General features: G+C 55.4%; 2 protein-coding genes across 3 annotated transcripts; both read left to right on the top strand.

Annotated features, from left to right (window-relative positions):
• Nucleotides 1–19: 19 nt before the first annotated feature.
• LOC146752152 (uncharacterized) lies at nt 20–2,393 on the top strand. 2 transcript variants are annotated; one of them, XM_085532915.1, is made up of 2 exons: nt 20–459; nt 1,530–2,393. In XM_085532915.1, the coding sequence occupies exons 1-2, from the start codon at nt 237–239 to the stop codon at nt 2,123–2,125; spliced, it is 819 nt and encodes a 272-aa protein (XP_085389041.1). In that variant the 5' UTR covers nt 20–236; the 3' UTR covers nt 2,126–2,393. The 2 variants fall into 2 exon arrangements, with proteins under 2 accessions (XP_085389041.1, XP_085389042.1); XM_085532916.1 differs by having other exon boundaries at nt 1,109–2,393.
• Nucleotides 2,394–6,598: 4,205 nt separating this feature from the next.
• LOC146752151 (ciliary microtubule associated protein 1A-like) lies at nt 6,599–8,594 on the top strand. Its single transcript, XM_085532653.1, has 7 exons — nt 6,599–6,656; nt 6,931–7,059; nt 7,292–7,492; nt 7,646–7,747; nt 7,927–8,048; nt 8,216–8,356; nt 8,511–8,594. The coding sequence occupies exons 1-7, from the start codon at nt 6,599–6,601 to the stop codon at nt 8,592–8,594; spliced, it is 837 nt and encodes a 278-aa protein (XP_085388779.1).
• Nucleotides 8,595–16,201: the final 7,607 nt, after the last annotated feature.

Below are 16,201 nucleotides of genomic sequence, written 5' to 3'. Positions count from 1 at the left end.
TCCCTGAGCCTGGGGTGGATGCCAGAGGTAAGTCACCAGTCTTCACCTCATGATCTTTACTCATATTTGGTTGTGGAAGTTCAGGAAGGGTTCAGCTTTTTGCTGCCTGGTGGTTTCTCGTCCATGAGAAGCTTGGGCAGTCACTGTTCTTTGGGTGCTGTGTGCACCCACTGTCCCATTGGCTTTCTCTCCATCCATCGGAGATCTTTCTAGTAAGAAAAACCCAATGTTCTTCCATGCTGTCTCTGAGGACTGTTTCACGTGGCCTGGAGAGAGTATCTGCAAAGCTGCTGAGTGCCAGCCAACTGCCCACCTGGCCCCTCTGCAAATTTCAACCCAGCTCTGCCTCCTCTGTGCCTGCGCCATGCCCAGACTTTGCCTTTCTCTCATTCTTCACAGCGCTGTCAAATCCCGGGGAAGCCCACCACAACGGGGTCTATCGTTTTCTGAGGAATCCAGGTAAGCAGCGATCTGGCAGGAGTTCATAAGCAGGAGAAACATCCTGAAAACTAGGAGCGTGCAAGTTGTGCCCATGCCAGGGGGAAGGAAAAGGGGAGAAACAGGTTCAGGTGCTGCTGAGGGGCCCTGACTTTGCCCCCGAGGAGTGGGGTCTGAGTAGGGGGGGAGAGCTCAGGGCAGCACTCCCTGCACAACACGACCGTGGTTCTTGTCCACGTCACTCTTAGCAGCAACTGATTAAACAGATGCACACACTCTCCTTCTGCTCTAATGAGTTTTGTTTAGTCAGACGACGTGTCCCAAAGGGTCACGGTGTGCCGGCCTGCGGCAGCACTACCCAGCCTCACAAGGCAAGGGTAGGTGAGTGCAAGAGAAATGTTAGAGCATGATGGAGAAGAAGGAGCAAATCTGGCAGAGCCAGAGCGTACCCAAAGCTGAGAGGCAAAATAGAGGCTCCAGAGCGCCTCGATGCGCGTTGCCTTTGGGAGTTCCCTTTGCTTCCCCTGGAAGCAGGGAAGCATTGCAGCCTGAGGATTTTCACTTGTTCCAGGAGGCCAACAAAATGGAAAAGAATTGTGTAGCAATGTCAGACCTCCTTGAGATTTCCATTAAGGCACGAGACACAGCAATGACCATGTTGTTCCTCCAGGTGTGCCTGGTGCAGGACGTGCAAACGCCGAGCAAGTTAAAGTTGGTTGGAAGTTCTACCTGATAGTTGCTGGAGCTTCCTTGGGTTCCCTGTTGCTGGGGATGCTTCTGTGCTGGCTTCTTATTTACTGGTACAGGAACAGAAAGTGAGTTGTTGACCCCCATCCCCATCCTGCCCAACTCTTTACTGTAGGGCTGCTGTGGGCCAGGAGGCGTTTCTAGTTAAAGCAGCGTAAAGAGACCAGTTAATTGTTGGCTCACACGGTCTGTGATTGACGCAGTTAGATGTTGTCATTGGCTTCAGCCCATCCTTACTGCTGGGCCAGAGACAGGCTGGGAGCTGAGGGTGGCTCTTTGCCATGCGCTGTGAGAAAGCAGAGCAGGGGCTCTCCTGTGCCCTCAGCACGTTCCTCTCTTTGCAGGCGCCGCTGGGAAGCTAAAAAATGGGCTAAACAAACCCAGGACAATACCATCATCTACAGGTCACTGCCAAGCTTCCTACCTGGACTGGATGTCTGACAAGCCCAGCAGCCCCCGGTCCCGACGGGCATCAACGCCGCCCCCCCGTCCCCCACCACCATCCTTCGGGGGACAGAAAGAACCCACCCGGGGTGGAGGCTTGCGGTCATCGGCCAGCACTGAAACAACGTCTGACCGGCAGATGAGCGACAGGCCCAGCAGCCCCCGGCCCCAGCGGGCATCATCGCCGCCCCTCCCCACCCCCACCGCCATCCTTCAGGGGGCGGGAGCGGTCCCCTCAGCTCCGGAGCATCACCCAGCACCCGGACAACTGCTGCCTTGGGGAAGCATGAGAGGCCCGGCAGCCCCCAGCCCCCAGCACCAACTCTGCCCTCTTCCTCCCCTCCAGCATCCATCAGGGGACGCAGAGTACAGAGGTGGGGAAACAGTCCAAGAGACAGACAACCACTGCCTGGGGGAAGCACAACCAGCCCAGCAGCCCCCCACCTCCCCTGGCACCGTCACCACCCTCCCCCTCCCCTCCACCATCCTTTATTAGGTAGAAGCGCCCCCCCCCCACCGTGTCAGCTTAGGGGCATCAGACACCTGGAAAACCACTGCCAGGGGATAACAGACCAGGCCCAGCAGCCCCCAGCCCTTCCCCAGCACCACCTCTGCCCTCCTGCTCCTCTCCACCATCCATCAGGAGGTGGGAGCACCCCCAGTGGGTTGGTTTGGGGCACCATCTGACATCCACAGAACCACTGCTGTCATCAACCAGAGTTTTCCAGGCCCCACACTACCAATAAATTGATAGTTATACTACAGTTGTCTGTGTACTGTTGTCGTGTCATTACCTGACCCACTACCAGACCTTGCATGTCACTTGGCATTGGCAGACAGCGATCATACGAGTGGGAATGGCTTTAAACTTCAAGAGTGGAAATGGAGGTAGATGGGTAGAGGAAATTCCTCCCCCAGAGGTAGTGAGGCCCTGGCCCAGGCTGCCCAGAGGCTGTGGGTGCCCTATGGCCCATCTCAGGCAGGGGACGAGGTTGGGAGCACATGATGCAAAAGCTCCAGTGCTTCTGCATAGGGTTTACCAGACAGCAGGCACCATCCTGCTCTGACTAGCAGGCAGTCATTTGCTTTGCAATTAGAAATAAGCAAGCCTTTATTTGAGAAACAGGCTCTATAGGAAAAGATATCAGAAGGAATGAACTCTGGGTGCAGTGCAAGAAAAGAGAAATTCATTTTGTCAACAGCAAAACTGCGGAAACCTGGGTACCATGAAAACAGGCCAGGAAGCCTCTCAGGGAAGGGGGTTTCTAGTGGGACGTGGAGTTAATGGGAAAAGAGGCAGTCAGGCATTCTGGCATGGTCTTGGTCAAGGACATGGACTGGGTGGCCTTCAACTCTTTTCCCTTCTCTGCCCAGAGAATGAAAAAGCAAAGCAAACCCCTTTAATTCCCCCTCCAACCTGGCAAGGACTCCCTGCGGGACTTGAGGTGGTGCATAGCTATGAGGTTGCTGGCCAGGTGAAACATCGGCCACTGACGAGTCACAATCCCGTTTGCAGTCCTGATTTCTATGGAGATGATGTCAAAGGAGCCGAAGGTGGGAATCCAGACTCCCGGCAAGTGAAAGAGAAATGAGGCGTGGAAGGGTTATGGGCTGGCTGGAGGAAGAGCTGGAGTTGATCCAGCGTAGGGACAGAGCTTAGGAGCCCTCTCCCAATGTTCAGAGACACAAGCCAGGGCACAGGAAAGGCTTTGGGAAGGGGCTGCACAGTCATCTCCTTCTTCTCGCCCTCCCAAATGCAGCACAGCAGGCAGGGCAGAAACAGCCCCATGGGATCCAGAGGCTTCCAGAGACTTGGATGGGCCCTGAGATATGACACCACCAGCACAAGTGATCCTGCATTGACAGGAAGCCCGTGGGATGCCCAGAAGAGAAATGTGGGCTGAGTTTCCTGCTTTCTGTGCAAACACTGGAAGGCAAAAAACCGGCTGTCCGGCCTGGGGATTCCTATGCAGCCTGCCCGGGGCTCAGTGCCAGGCAACAAAATGGCTGCCTGGGCCTGTGAGGCCAAAAGCCGGCCAGGCAGTCGGGGGGGACCTTGCCAGGCCTGAAGCTGGTCATGCGGTTAGGGGGGCCCTGCCAGGCTAAAAGCCAGCTGTCTGCTCTGGGGGGCACTGCCAGCTCCAATGCCTGCAGGCCGGGGAAGCCCTTCCAGGCCAAAAGCCTGCAGGCCGGGGTCCCTGCCAGGCATGGATTTAGGCCCCGGGGCTGATGATGGCCTCTCAGCCTGTGGCTTGATGCCTTGGGGCTGGTGCCGGCCTGCCTGGCTGTGCTGGGAATGCAACCTTGGTTCTGCATCACAGTTTGAACAGGGCAGTTAGGAGCATGTTTTAGAAATACACAAGGTTCCACCCATGCAGTGCTTATTCCTGTGCCTGTGTTCCAAAGCCCAGGCTCCATGAAGGTCAGCACTGTTTTATTGTTGACCTTGATTGGAACAGAGTTGGATCGTAGGAGGCAGTGTGATCCCACAGAGATGGCACTGAGCAGGAGGAGGAAGAAAACTGTTTGTGAATGGCCAGTTTGAGCCAAACACAGCATGTCGTGTTGTGTTGCAGAAGCACAGAATGGTTGATGTTGGAATGGAGATCTGGGCCCATCTGGTCCAGGCCCTGCTGCAACAGGGCCAGCAGAATTGGTGCCCAGGAACACATCCGATGGGTTTGGAGATCTCCCAGAGGAAACCCCACAGCCTCTCTGGGTCTCTGTGCCAGTGCTGCAGCACTTACACAGTGCAGGAGTGCTCCTGACGTTTGGTGGCAACCTCTGGTCCTGGCACTTGGCTCCACTGGATGCTCCACTCAGCCCCTTCTCTCAGGCTTTTGTCATAGAAGAGTTCTCTTTGGGTCCTGTGGGTTCCTGCCCCTGACAGACTGTGGGAACAGACCACCCCCGTGGCCCCACCCTGGCAATTTGTCACTTGCCAAGGACAGAGGGGACAAAGAGGCAGAGGAGGGGCAGGTGATAAGGAGGGCAGAAACAGCCCCATCCCTGTCCCCTTGTCTGTAGCGGCAAGTGCTGGCCGTGGTGTGTAGAGCCCCAGAGGGAACCTTAGAGGCCATAGCTTGTAGGCAAAGCAGAAGCGTATGGTGCATAGCTTACGGGGCAAAGCTGTGGGGGTTATGGAACAGAGCATCAAGGGCAGTGGTGGTTCTATCGGACACAGCCAAAAAAGGAGGCTTAGAGGCCATAACAGCCCTGTAGAGCCTAAAGTCCTTGAAGCTTAAGGGTAGGCTTGGGGCCGAGGTACTAAAGGGCTGGACTGGAAGCACTGAGGTTTTGAGGGCCTGATGCACAGAGGGAGGCCAAAAAAGAGACCACGAGTCCATGAGCATTTATGGCACAAAGGAAGGCTTAGAGCTGTAATGGAGAACACACCTGGAGGCACAGATGCCTGCAAGCTGTCCTAGAGGCATAGGGGGAGGCCTAAAGGCTTAGAGGTTGCCAAGGATGCTTAGAGGCCTTAAGGTAAAACAGCCTGGAAAGAGGCCCAGAGCCTGGCCAAGAGGCCTTGCAGCTTAGTAGTCTTGAGGCCAAAGGGAGGCATGGAGGCCAAGCAAGAGAAAGCCTAGAAGAGCAGAGGCCAAGAGGAGCTGGGGGTTGTACTTGTACCTCGAGGTCTGGACACCTACAGCCCAAGAAGCCTGAAGGCCTTGAAGCTGGACTAGAGGTCTTGAGACAGAGAGGCCAAGAGAGCCACAGGGTGGCCCAGGGGCACTCAGGCACCAAAGAAGGCGCAGAGGTGTATGGACTTAGACACCTATGGGAGGGCTTAGAGACATGGAGCTGCAGAGGAAGGCTGAGATGGCTAGAGGACTAGAGGCCTCTCTCCTGGCCTGCAGGCCACGTCTAGTGCTCTCTCTCATTGGCATTCATGGTCTCTCAGCCTCTTAAAAAGCTTCTTGTTCCATAGGTCTCCTTTAACCCCTTGGTTACTAGGCGTAGGCCCTCAGGGCCACCACACAGGCCTGTAGGAATTAGGCCTCAAGGCCGCTGATGATCCACTCCTCTTTGATGGCTGACCAGAGGTGACGGCTGATGAGAGGTTTTGCCCAGGAGAAGGGGGCAGGGCGGCCTATCTGGGCCCAGTGCCCAGCAACAGCCTCCTGCTGCAGTTCCCTGCAGGACGCTGGTGACTGTCACAGGCTCTGCTGCAGAACACAGACATCAGGACGCTAAGTGCTGGCTTCAGTTTCACTCTTTATTTCCTCTCTCCCTTTGAGCATCCTCTATGACCATAACTGACCGGTCCTGACTGCACAGCACTTCCCATTCACACACACAACTCCATCAGTAAGAAACAAAACAAGAGAGAAAGTACCAATCTGAACAGCCAGCAGGACCTGGCTAAGCTCTGCTGTGTGATCTACCCCTGGATCTGAGGGGTCACTGTCAGGAAGTGCCCGCTGTGACAGAAGCCGGCCACCAGGGACATCCCTACATCCAGCACATCAGCATCAATGGAGCCAAGGATGGGAGCTGGAGATCCTTCTGCAGAAGGCCACCTGATCCCAAAGCAGTCATTGCAATGTGCTCTGCAGCTCTGTCAAATACAGCCAGTGGAGGTCAACAGACACAACTTGAGCATGGGGCTGGGGGGTTGGGGAACACAAGCAGTGCCCTCCAGGCATGCAGCAGGGCTGCTGGCTGCTCATGGCAGTGCCTTGGGGTTTCCAAAGCACAGTTTCCACACTTTTCCAGGGTTGGACGGGACTTTCAGTCCATTTCCCCATTGGGATTCTCTCCCTTGCAGGTGATGCTGATGAAGCCCCAAGAGCTCCGGGCGGCACATGGCTCATACTAGGAGCTGCAGGTGTCGGCAGCGTGAGCTACGACTTCTTCCTGCTTGGGGTGCAAGGCCGAGAAGGCGTGGAGGGCTGCAGGCCAGCCAGGAGATGTCACAGCATGGATGGAATCATCCGGAGCCTGTGTGCTGTCACAATGCGCTGCCATGACATCGCCGGGCCCTCCCCAAGGACAGCCGGCCACTGGCTCCAGGAGCATCATTTGTGAGCTGTGCAGCCCGCAGCCGCTCGCCGTGCCCTGTGCCTGAGAGCAGCCCCAGCAGCAGACAAGCTCAGCCTCATCGCGCTTGTCCTCCAAGGCTCAGAGAGGTGAGGGAGAGCTCCTGCACACTTCAGGCTGCAGAGCCCAGCTTGGCTCTGCTGTGTGTGAGGGGCATGTAGCACGAGACTGGCAGGACTGGCAGTGAGCAGGAGAAATTGCTGCCGGCTCTTCCGGCTCAGGAACTCTCATCAGTAACTGCTCTGCTCTTGCCTTTAGGTTTGGAGAACATGTCTAACAGCATGGACGGAGCCTGGGTGGGGACCTGGAGACCCCATCGGCCACGTGGCCTCATCTCGGCCCAGTTCCCCAGCCCCGGGCCCAAATACTCCATCCCGGGGACAACAGGTACAGCGACCATCCCCAGGGCGTGAGGCGCATTGGGGACATCACGGGGCAGAGCAGCTCCCCAGCCTTGCCCTGTTCTGGCAGAGCCTCCTGGCTCTCTGGCACAGCTGCAAGCCAGGCCTGGCCGAGGAAGGCCAATGCTGCTGGCTCTGCTCCTTGTGACCCAAGGGGCCAAAGGAGCTGGAAACATGCAGCTGCACAGGGGTGTGCTCTCTTCTGCTTTTCCTCCTAGGTTACGTGGGCCACAGCCCCACCAAAAACCGTGCCCCCGCGTACACCTTTAGAGGGACCAAACGGCCTGCGGCAGGGAGCTGCGGGCCAGGTCCCTGCTACTTTGTGGAGCCGGCCATCACCAGGAATGGCAAGTACAAGGTTCCAGGCGCCCACCTCCAAGGACGACCCACCACCAAGACCACCGTCACCCCCGGACCGAGTGAGTACCACTGCTGCAGTGTCCCCACGTGCTGCAGTGTCCCCGCGTGCTGCCTGTGTCCCCCAGCAATTGTGCAGCTCTTCAGAGGACTCTTTCTGGCTGCAGAAGGAGACCAGCCCTTCACAGCTTTCTTCCTCTTCTCCTCCGCCCCAGGTGACTACCGCACCGAAGCAGCCAACAAGCACGTCTTCAAGTGCCCACCGGTGCAGTCCATGGCCTTCCGGCGGGAGCCCCTCCGCACAGACCGCCCTCCAGGTACGTGACCCTGGCAAAGGCAGACCCTTCAGCCTGAGCATCCTCCAGGGACGGGCTGCTGCTCAGAGGGGCAACACGTCCCTCCTGCTCCCACCAGCGGGCTGTGCAGGCTGCCCCTCGCTGCTGCTTCCATCTCCTCCATCCCCTCACGCACACACTCTCTGCTGCTCCTCCTGCAGGTCCTGGCACTTACACACTGCCCAGGCTGATGGGGCCCAACACAGCCTACACATCGGCCAGCCCCTGCTACTCCATCAGGGGAAGGAGCCAGCGCGGTCGCTTTGACGAGGACCTTGCCAAGGTGAGCTCTGCTGCTCCTCTCTTCCATGTTAGCGTCCAAAACCAGGCTCCTCTCCCTGTGCCACAGGGGCTTCCAGCCCTGCTGCAGCTTTGCTTAATGCAGCCTTCCAGGGAAAGAGAGAGCCTTGAATGTGACCCCAGCCCCGTGTGGCCATGACTCTCTTGCAGACTCCAGGTCCTGCGGCGCTCCCCAGAGTGGCCGTGGATGTGTACAAGAAAAGGGCGCCCGCATACACCATGGCAGCCCGACCAAAACATGGAGAGGGCAAAGCAGTGAAGCCCGGGCCGGCAGACTACAACGTAGGCCAGGTAAGGCAGCTGCTCAGCTCTTCCCCTCTGCTTCACAAGCACAGCCTTCACGCCTCTCCCCCCTCCTCTGAGCCTTCCCCACATCTCCCTTGCAGGGAGCAAGGGCAGCAAAGAAGGGCCCTTGCTGATCTGCCTTTCCTTTCTGCCCTTCCAGGTGACGCTGATCAAGCCCCAGGCGCCTGCCTCCACTTTTGGGATCCGGCATTCCCTCTACACAACCCCCCTCATCGTGGAATAAGACAGCACAGTCTGGAAGGCCGTTGGGGGGAAGAAGAGAGTAGCCAACATCCCGTCTCCTTCTGATCCCATTTCCCTTCATCCAGTTGGGCTTTTGCCCGTTATACTATTAGATGTTAGTGTTAGGAGTAAGTCATTAATAAATTAATTAAAAACCTTATGTAGGCCTTCTTGTTACTCCTTTTTCCTCACTGCTACACACAGGAATGCGCTGCCGCTCCCTGAAGCCTTTCTAACATCAGCGCATTGGAAAACGCTGATGCTTTATCAGTCATTTGCATTACTGAGGGGTTCTGTGTGGTCACTGGGGATCTCTGCGATCCCTATGTGTCTCTATGGGGTCCTTATCGATCTCTATCAGGTCCCTAGCGTGGCTCTGTGTGGTGATATGGGGTCCCAATGGGCCTCTTTGGGTTGATAATGGGTTCTCTAAGGGTCTCTTTGGGATCCCTAACGGTCTCTATGGGGTGATATGGGAACCCTATGGGTCATTATGTGGTTCCTAAGGGGCTATGTGGGTTCCCTGTGGGGTCACTGGGGATCTATGGGGCTCTATGGGGTCACAAGAAATCTTCATGGGTCCCTAAGGGGCTCTTTGGGGTAATATAGTGCTCTACGGAGCTCACTGGGGTCCCTGAGGTGCTCTCTGGAGTCCCTGTGGGCCTCTTTGGAGTCTGCTTGGGGCTCTATGGGATGATACGGGGTGATACGAGGTCCCTATGGGGCTCTTTACGGTTTCTGAGGGGCATTCCTTGAACAAAGGTTGAAGGGAAAATAATGAAACACGGGGGCAAAAAGAGAACAAAAAGCAAAGGACGGCAACAAAGATAGAGAAAGCAATGTTTGGGTTGGAAGAGATCTGGAAGATCACACGGTTCCAACCCCCCTGCAGTAAGCAGGGACACCTCCCTCTACACCAGGGTGCTCCAAGTCCCACCCAGCCCGGCTTTGTGCACATAAAGACAAACCATGTCTGCCCCCTGAAACCTGTAACAGCCACTCAAGGGGACACACAGCACCTCTCATCATTTCATTACTCTGCAGACAAGGTTTAACAGCAGAGCACTGACCCGTAACCAGCAAAGCATCTTCCAGGTCTCCAGACCTCCCAGATTTAATGCTGTCTGTTATGTCCTTGATAGAAATGCCTCTGTACACATCCAAAACTAGGAGGAAGAGTCCACGGTAGAGAGTCAGAGAGATCCAAAGGGCCATTTGGCAAGAACAAGCTCCTCACATGCTGCAAGAACATTCTATCGTTCCTGCAGCACTGCCAGATATATCAGGACCGTCCCAATAAAATAATTCATTTCCATTGCTAACAGTCCTGCTAATTGGCCTACCACAGCTGTTACCATTTTCAAGACCTTCTACTTCAAGCTGGCAGATGAATTTCTCAGCTCCTCTCCCCCCTTCCCCAATGGTGGGCACACTCCTCAATCTCTGCTTTCCACGCTAGAGCAGCAGCAAATTGTACTTAGGTTTCTGAAGTCCCTTCCAGTCTCAGAAGGGAATGAAACAGACCGAAGGGAATGGATGCAATGGGGCTCTCGCTAAGACACTTGTTGACCCAGAAGAGCTTGCACTTACTCAGCACCTATGAAGCTCCTATAAAAGCATCACACACAAATAAGGAAGGGAAGAAAAACCCAGGACGCTGTGGAGGGGTCCTACCTCTGAGCAGGTGATGCCTGTTCCATGTACAGAGGACGGACATAAATTGTACCTCATCTATTCCCCACTTCCTCTCCCCCGCTTCGTACAGGCACTTATAGACATTATGGATGGCAAAGTAAGGCTTGTGGAGAAGCCTGGGTATACACAAGGTCTTTAATTCATTGGTGGTAGAGAACTGCTGGCCTGTACGTGTCCAGATCATGGATATTTTCCAACAAGCACCATCCAGGCATGGCAACTCACAGCTGAAATGTCATTGCCCCTGCCAAGTAACTTGCCTGCCTAGAGACGTCTCATTAGAGACTCGCAAACAAGAGCAGAACCCATTTATTCCCATTTCACAGGTTGGCTTCTCTTCACCACACATCACATGCACAAGAACACATTGCTCTTGCAAGGAAGCACGTTCCTACACACCACAGCATCCTGCTGAGCAAGGGCATCATCCACATACATTCCCTCATCTCTGTTACCCTGCAAAGGTTCAAGGACACAAGACACCGCTCAGCCCAGCATCTACTGGAAGCAACCCTTGAGAATTCCCCACTCAGAAACAGCTGCTGGAGATGGCTATTGGAGTCCTTCAAAGGGAATACTAGCTCACAAACACAGTGACGCATCTCAAATGTGCTTTGGGCTTCCTTCTGAAACGAGCAGCAACCCACTTTACTGGGACACAGAGAAAAGAGCCCCTGGCATTCATGCACACCCAGAGTCAGAATCCCCTCCCTGCACAAGATGGGTTTGAGGAGCAGGCCATGAGACACATCGGGTGAGAAAAAGCCAGCCTGGAGCTCCTCACCGCTGAGCACAGAGCTGCACCCACAAGAAGATTCAACCCCTTCTCCCCTCGCCTTGGCTCACTTGGCCAGAACTTCAGCAATTACAAAAGGAAGATTTGCAAACCTTCACAGCCCTCCTCACTTTGTGCACATCAGACATGGCGGTGGGAGTCATCATCCCCACCATCACCCTCTCAAAATTCCCACTCAGCAACGTCAAGTCACCAATCAAATCCTAGAAAGCCAAGAGAGGAGGAAGGAGGTGGCAGAAGGTGCAGCCTTCCAGGACAGACAGAACTGAGCTGTTCCCTCTTCTCTTTAGGCTCTAGCCCTCCTTGCATCAACAACTGCTCTGAACTGAGCAAGAACAAAACAACCTTGGTCAAGGAAATTCTCCGCCGACCTTTCTCTCACGGAGATTGGGTCCTTTTTCACTTTTCACCCCAGTGACACAACCGCCTTCACACATCTCTGTAGACCTTTTAGGTGATTGGAACTTGCTGACGTTGGGAAGCATTTAGTTTGGTCAAGATGTCAATGATGATCTCTTCATCCGTGCCTGCAAGAAACAAATGGAAGCCAGTCAGGCTGCTTGCACAAGAATCAGAAGTGCCCTCTGGTCTTGTGCCGCCTCCAGTCCCCTGCACAGCCAGTTCTCAACAGCCCCAGGACTACATCCATGCACACAAAGCTGCCAGGACACACTCCACCAGAGGAGCTGTATTTCAGGACATAGGAAAGGCAGTTGTCTTTCCACTTCCCAACTATTTTAGGGCAGCTGTGCAGCAGAGCAATGCAAGCAGCTGCGCTTCCCTGGAACGAACCACCAGAGCAGCCATTCCCAGTGCTGGGGAAAAAAACAAGAAATAAAGTTGACCTGTGGAGGGAGATCAACTTAGCAGAGCCCTTCATGGCCTTCCTGAGTGCTGTGCTTCTTGCTCAGCGCTGAAGCTCGAGATCCCCTTGATTGTTGCCTAAGGCCACAAGAAAAGGATTTAGCAAAGGCAGACTTGCGCCCATGCACACAGAGAGTTGAATTGAAACAAAACAAAGCACATAATAGACGTGAACACGGAGATGGTAAAACTCCACCCACACAAGTGATGTTGTATCAGACTTCTGTCTCAGGCAGCTGTCTATTCTAAGGGGACTTCCCAGGCACATCAGAAAGAAGCCACAGGGGCACAACTATATCGAGTACATAACTCCATGCAGCTGCCCACAGAGTCTGCAGTGAAACAAAAGCTGGACCACCTTGCATCCGTGTTCAGTCCCACCAGGCCTTCTTCCTAGCAGATCTCCATGTCAGCCATAAAGCAGTGTGCTCCCATCACAGCCCTAGCTCCTTCTCTTGGAGCAGGTAAGGACCATTACTCAGCACCATTCCTTTTGCTCTACTCGGCACTGGTGAGGCTGCACCTGGAGAACAGTGTCCGTGTCTGGGCTCCCAGTACAAGAGACAGCTGGACACACTAAAGAGTCCAATGGAGGGCTACCATGATGGTGAAGGGACGGAACACCTCTTCTATGACAACAGCCTGAGAGAAGTGACTGCTCAGCCTGGACAAGGGGAGCTCAAGAGGATTCCACCCATGGCCATCAATCCCTGCAGGGAGGAACGTTGCGGCAGCATTGCAGCTACTAATGAACTTCCCAGTGCATCAGTAGCAAAATATGCTACTAAAAAGGAAAGACAAAACTATTGTAAAAAATCTCTCAGTCGTTAAGGACACATTCTAAGTAATGAAAGGTAAAACAAAGCAGAGCCCAAAGCTGTATTAAATCTCTACTCGGGTCAGAATTCTCCTGAATTCTGCCTGACAAGTGCCACTTCCTGCCCCACAAGTTCAACCTCCTGCCCAACAAGTGCCACCTCCCGCACCACAAATGCCACCTCCCACCCCACAAGTTCCAATTCTCGTCCCACAAGTGCCATCTTCTGCCCCACAAGTGTCACCTCCCGCCCCACAAGTCTCTGCTTCTGCCCCACAATTTCTACCTCCTGCCCCACAACTTCCTCCTCCCGCCCCACAATTTCCACCTCCTGCCCAACAAATTCCACCTCCTGCCCCACAAATGCCACCTCCTACCCCACAACTTCCACCTCCAGACCCACAAATGCCACCTCCAGCCCCACAAGTGCCACCTCCAGCCCCACAAGTGCCAACTCCCGCCCCACAAGTGTCCCCTCCTGCCCCACAAGTGCCGCCTCCTGCCCCACAGGTGCCACCTCCCGACCCACAAGTGCCACCTCCTGCCCCACAACTTCCACCTTCTGCCACACAAGTTCCATTTCCTGCCCCACAATTGCCACCTTCCGCCTCACAAGTGTCCCCTCCTACTCAACAAGTGCTGCCTCCCATTCCATAAGTTTCTGCTCCTGCCCCACAAGTTCCACCTCCTGCCCGACAAGTTCCACCTCCTGCCCCACAAGTGCCACCTCCCACCCCACAATTTCCACCTCCTGCCCCACAAGTTCCACCTCCAATCCCACAAGTGCCACCTCCCGCCCCACAACTTCCACCTCCTGCCCTACAAGTGTCACCTCCCACCCCACAAGTGCCAGCTCCTGCCTCACAAGTGCCACATCCCGCCCAACAAGGGCATTGAGAGGAAATGAGGGACTTCGGGGGGCTATGGGGGCCTCCAATGGCCAATGGGGTGAGATGGGGTCAATGGGTGGCAATGAGGGGCAATGGGGGGCGATGGGGTTTAATGCGTGCAATGGGGGGCATTGGGGAGCTATGGGGGCAATAGGGACAATGAGGGGCAATGAGGTGCAATGGGGGGCAATAACGGGCTGTAAGGGGGGCAATGGGAGGGAATGGGGGGCAATGGTGGGTAATGGGGGGCAATAAGGTGTAATAGGGAGCACCAGGGGGGCTGCAAAGGCCAACATGTATGAATGGGGGTCAATGCGGGCTGTAATGGCCAATGGGGGGGCAATAGGGCAATGGGGGGCTGGCAGAGGGTCATTGAGGGGCAATGGGGGGGCAATGAGATACAATGGGGGGCAATGGGAGGGCATGGGGGGCTGGTAGGGGGGTAATGGGGGGTAATGAGGGGGCAATAAGGGGCAATGAGGGGTAATGGGGGCAATGAGGGGCAACACAGGGACACAGTGGGGAGTCAGGCGGGTAATGGGGGGTAATGGGAAGGAATGGGGAGCAATAGGGGGCAGGCAGGGGGGCAATAAGGGGCAATGGGGAGCAATTGGGGGCAATAAGGGGCCGTAAAAGGAGCAATGAGGGGCAATGGGGGGCAATAAGTGGCTGTTGGGGGGCAATAAGGGGCTCTTATGGGGCATTAATGGTCTTTTTGGGGGCAATGAGGGGCAATGGTGAGCAATGGGAAGGAATGGAGAGCAATGTGGGCAATGGGGGGTAATGGGGGGCAATAAGGGGTTGTTGGGGGGCAATGAGGCGCAGTGGTGGGGAATGGGATGTAATGGGGGATAATGAAGGGCAATGAGATACAATGGGGGGCAATATGGGGCAATGGGAGGGAATGGGGGCAATGCGGGGCAAGAAGGGGCTATGGGGGGGATGAATGGCAATGGGGGGCTATGGGGGGTAATGGGGCAGTAATGGGGAGCAAAGAGATACAATGGGGGGCTATGAGGGGGAATGTGGGTCTGTTAGGGGGCAATGGAAGGGAATGGGGGGCTGTTAAGGGGCTGGTAAGGGATTGTAAAGGGGCAATAAGGGGCTGTAAGGAGGGCAATGAGGGGCAATGGGGGGCAATGCGAGGGAATGGGGGGTAATGGGGGGCAATATGGGGTAATGTTGGGATGTGGGGAGCAATAAGGGGTTGTTGGGGGGCAATGTGAGGCAGTGGTGGGGAATGGGGTGTAATGGGGGATAATGAGGGGCAATGAGATACAATATGGGGCAATGGGGGGCAATGGGGGTAATAAGGGGCTGTAAGGGGAGCAATAACGGGTTGTTAGGGGGTAATGGGGGGCAACAAGGGGCAATAAGGGGCTGTAAGGGGGGCAGTGAGGGGCAATGGGAGGGAATGGGGGCTAATAGGGGGCAATATGGGGCAATGGAGGTAATGGGGGGCAATAAGGGGTTGTTGGGGGGCAATATGGGGCAGTAATGGGGAATGGGATATAATGGGGGGTAATGAGGTGCAATGAGATACAATGGGGGGCAATATGGGGCAATGGGGGGCAATGAGAGGGAATGGGGGGCAATGGGGGGCAAGAAGGGGCTATGGGGGGGATGAGGGGCAAAGGGGGGCAATGGGGGGCGATGGGGGGCAATGGGTTAATGAGGGGCAATGAGATACAATGGGAGGCTATGGAGGGGAATGGGGGGGTAATGGTGGGCAATGAGATACAATGGAAGCAGTGGGGGGCAATGTGGGGCAATGGGGGGTAATAAGGGGCTGTAAGAGGGGCAATGGGGGGCAATAAGGGGCTGTAAGGGGGCAATAACGGGTTGTTAGGGGGTAATGGGGGGCAAAAAGGGGCAATAAGGGGCTGTAAGGGGAGCAATGAGGGGCAATGGGAGGGAATGGGGGTAATGGGTGGCAATATGGGGCAATGGGAAGCAATGGGAGGGAATGGGGGCAATGAGGGCAAGAAGGGGCTATGGGGGGGATGAGGGGCAATGGGGGGTAATGGGGCGGTAATGGGGAGCAATGAGATACAATGGGGGGCACTGGGGGGGAATGTGGGTCTGTTAGGGGGCAATGGAAGGGAATGGGGGGCTGTTAAGGGGCTGGTAAGGGACTGTAAAGGGGCAATAAGGGGCTGTAAGGAGGGCAATGAGGGGCAATGTGGGGCAATGCGAGGGAATGGGGGGTAATGGGGGGCAATATGGGGTAATGTTGGGATGTGGGGGGCAATAAGGGGTTGTTGGGGGGCAATGTGGGACAGTGGTGGGGAATGGGGTATAATGGGGGATAATGAGGGGCAATGAGATACAATATGGGGCAGTGGGGGGGAATGGGGTATAATGGGGGATAATGAGGGGCAATGAGATACAATATGGGGCAGTGGGGGGGAATGGGGGGCAATGGGGGTAATAAGGGGCTGTAAGGGGAGCAATAACGGGTTGTTAGGGGGTAATGGGGGGCAACAAGGGGCAATAGGGGCTGTAAGGGGGGCAATAAGGGGCAATGGGAAGCAATGGGAGGGAAT

This window comes from Coturnix japonica, unplaced genomic scaffold (assembly GCF_054131305.1).
Source record: "Coturnix japonica strain WE unplaced genomic scaffold, WE-NBRP24 Scf050, whole genome shotgun sequence".
NCBI classification, from domain to species: Eukaryota; Metazoa; Chordata; class Aves; order Galliformes; family Phasianidae; genus Coturnix; species Coturnix japonica.
The sequence above is the reverse complement of the archived record's forward strand: the minus strand, read 5'-3'. Positions and strand labels throughout refer to the sequence as shown.

Coding starts and splice junctions, on each gene's coding strand:
- LOC146752151 (XM_085532653.1), top strand. CDS start 6,599: ATGACATCGCCGGGCCCTCCCCAAGGACAGCCGGCCACTGGCTCCAGG. Junction 7,748..7,926: donor CCGCACAGACCGCCCTCCAG/GTACGTGACCCT, acceptor CTCCTCCTGCAG/GTCCTGGCACTTACACACTG. Junction 8,049..8,215: donor TTGACGAGGACCTTGCCAAG/GTGAGCTCTGCT, acceptor ACTCTCTTGCAG/ACTCCAGGTCCTGCGGCGCT.
- LOC146752152 (XM_085532915.1), top strand. CDS start 237: ATGCTGTCTCTGAGGACTGTTTCACGTGGCCTGGAGAGAGTATCTGCA. Junction 460..1,529: donor TCGTTTTCTGAGGAATCCAG/GTAAGCAGCGAT, acceptor CTCTCTTTGCAG/GCGCCGCTGGGAAGCTAAAA.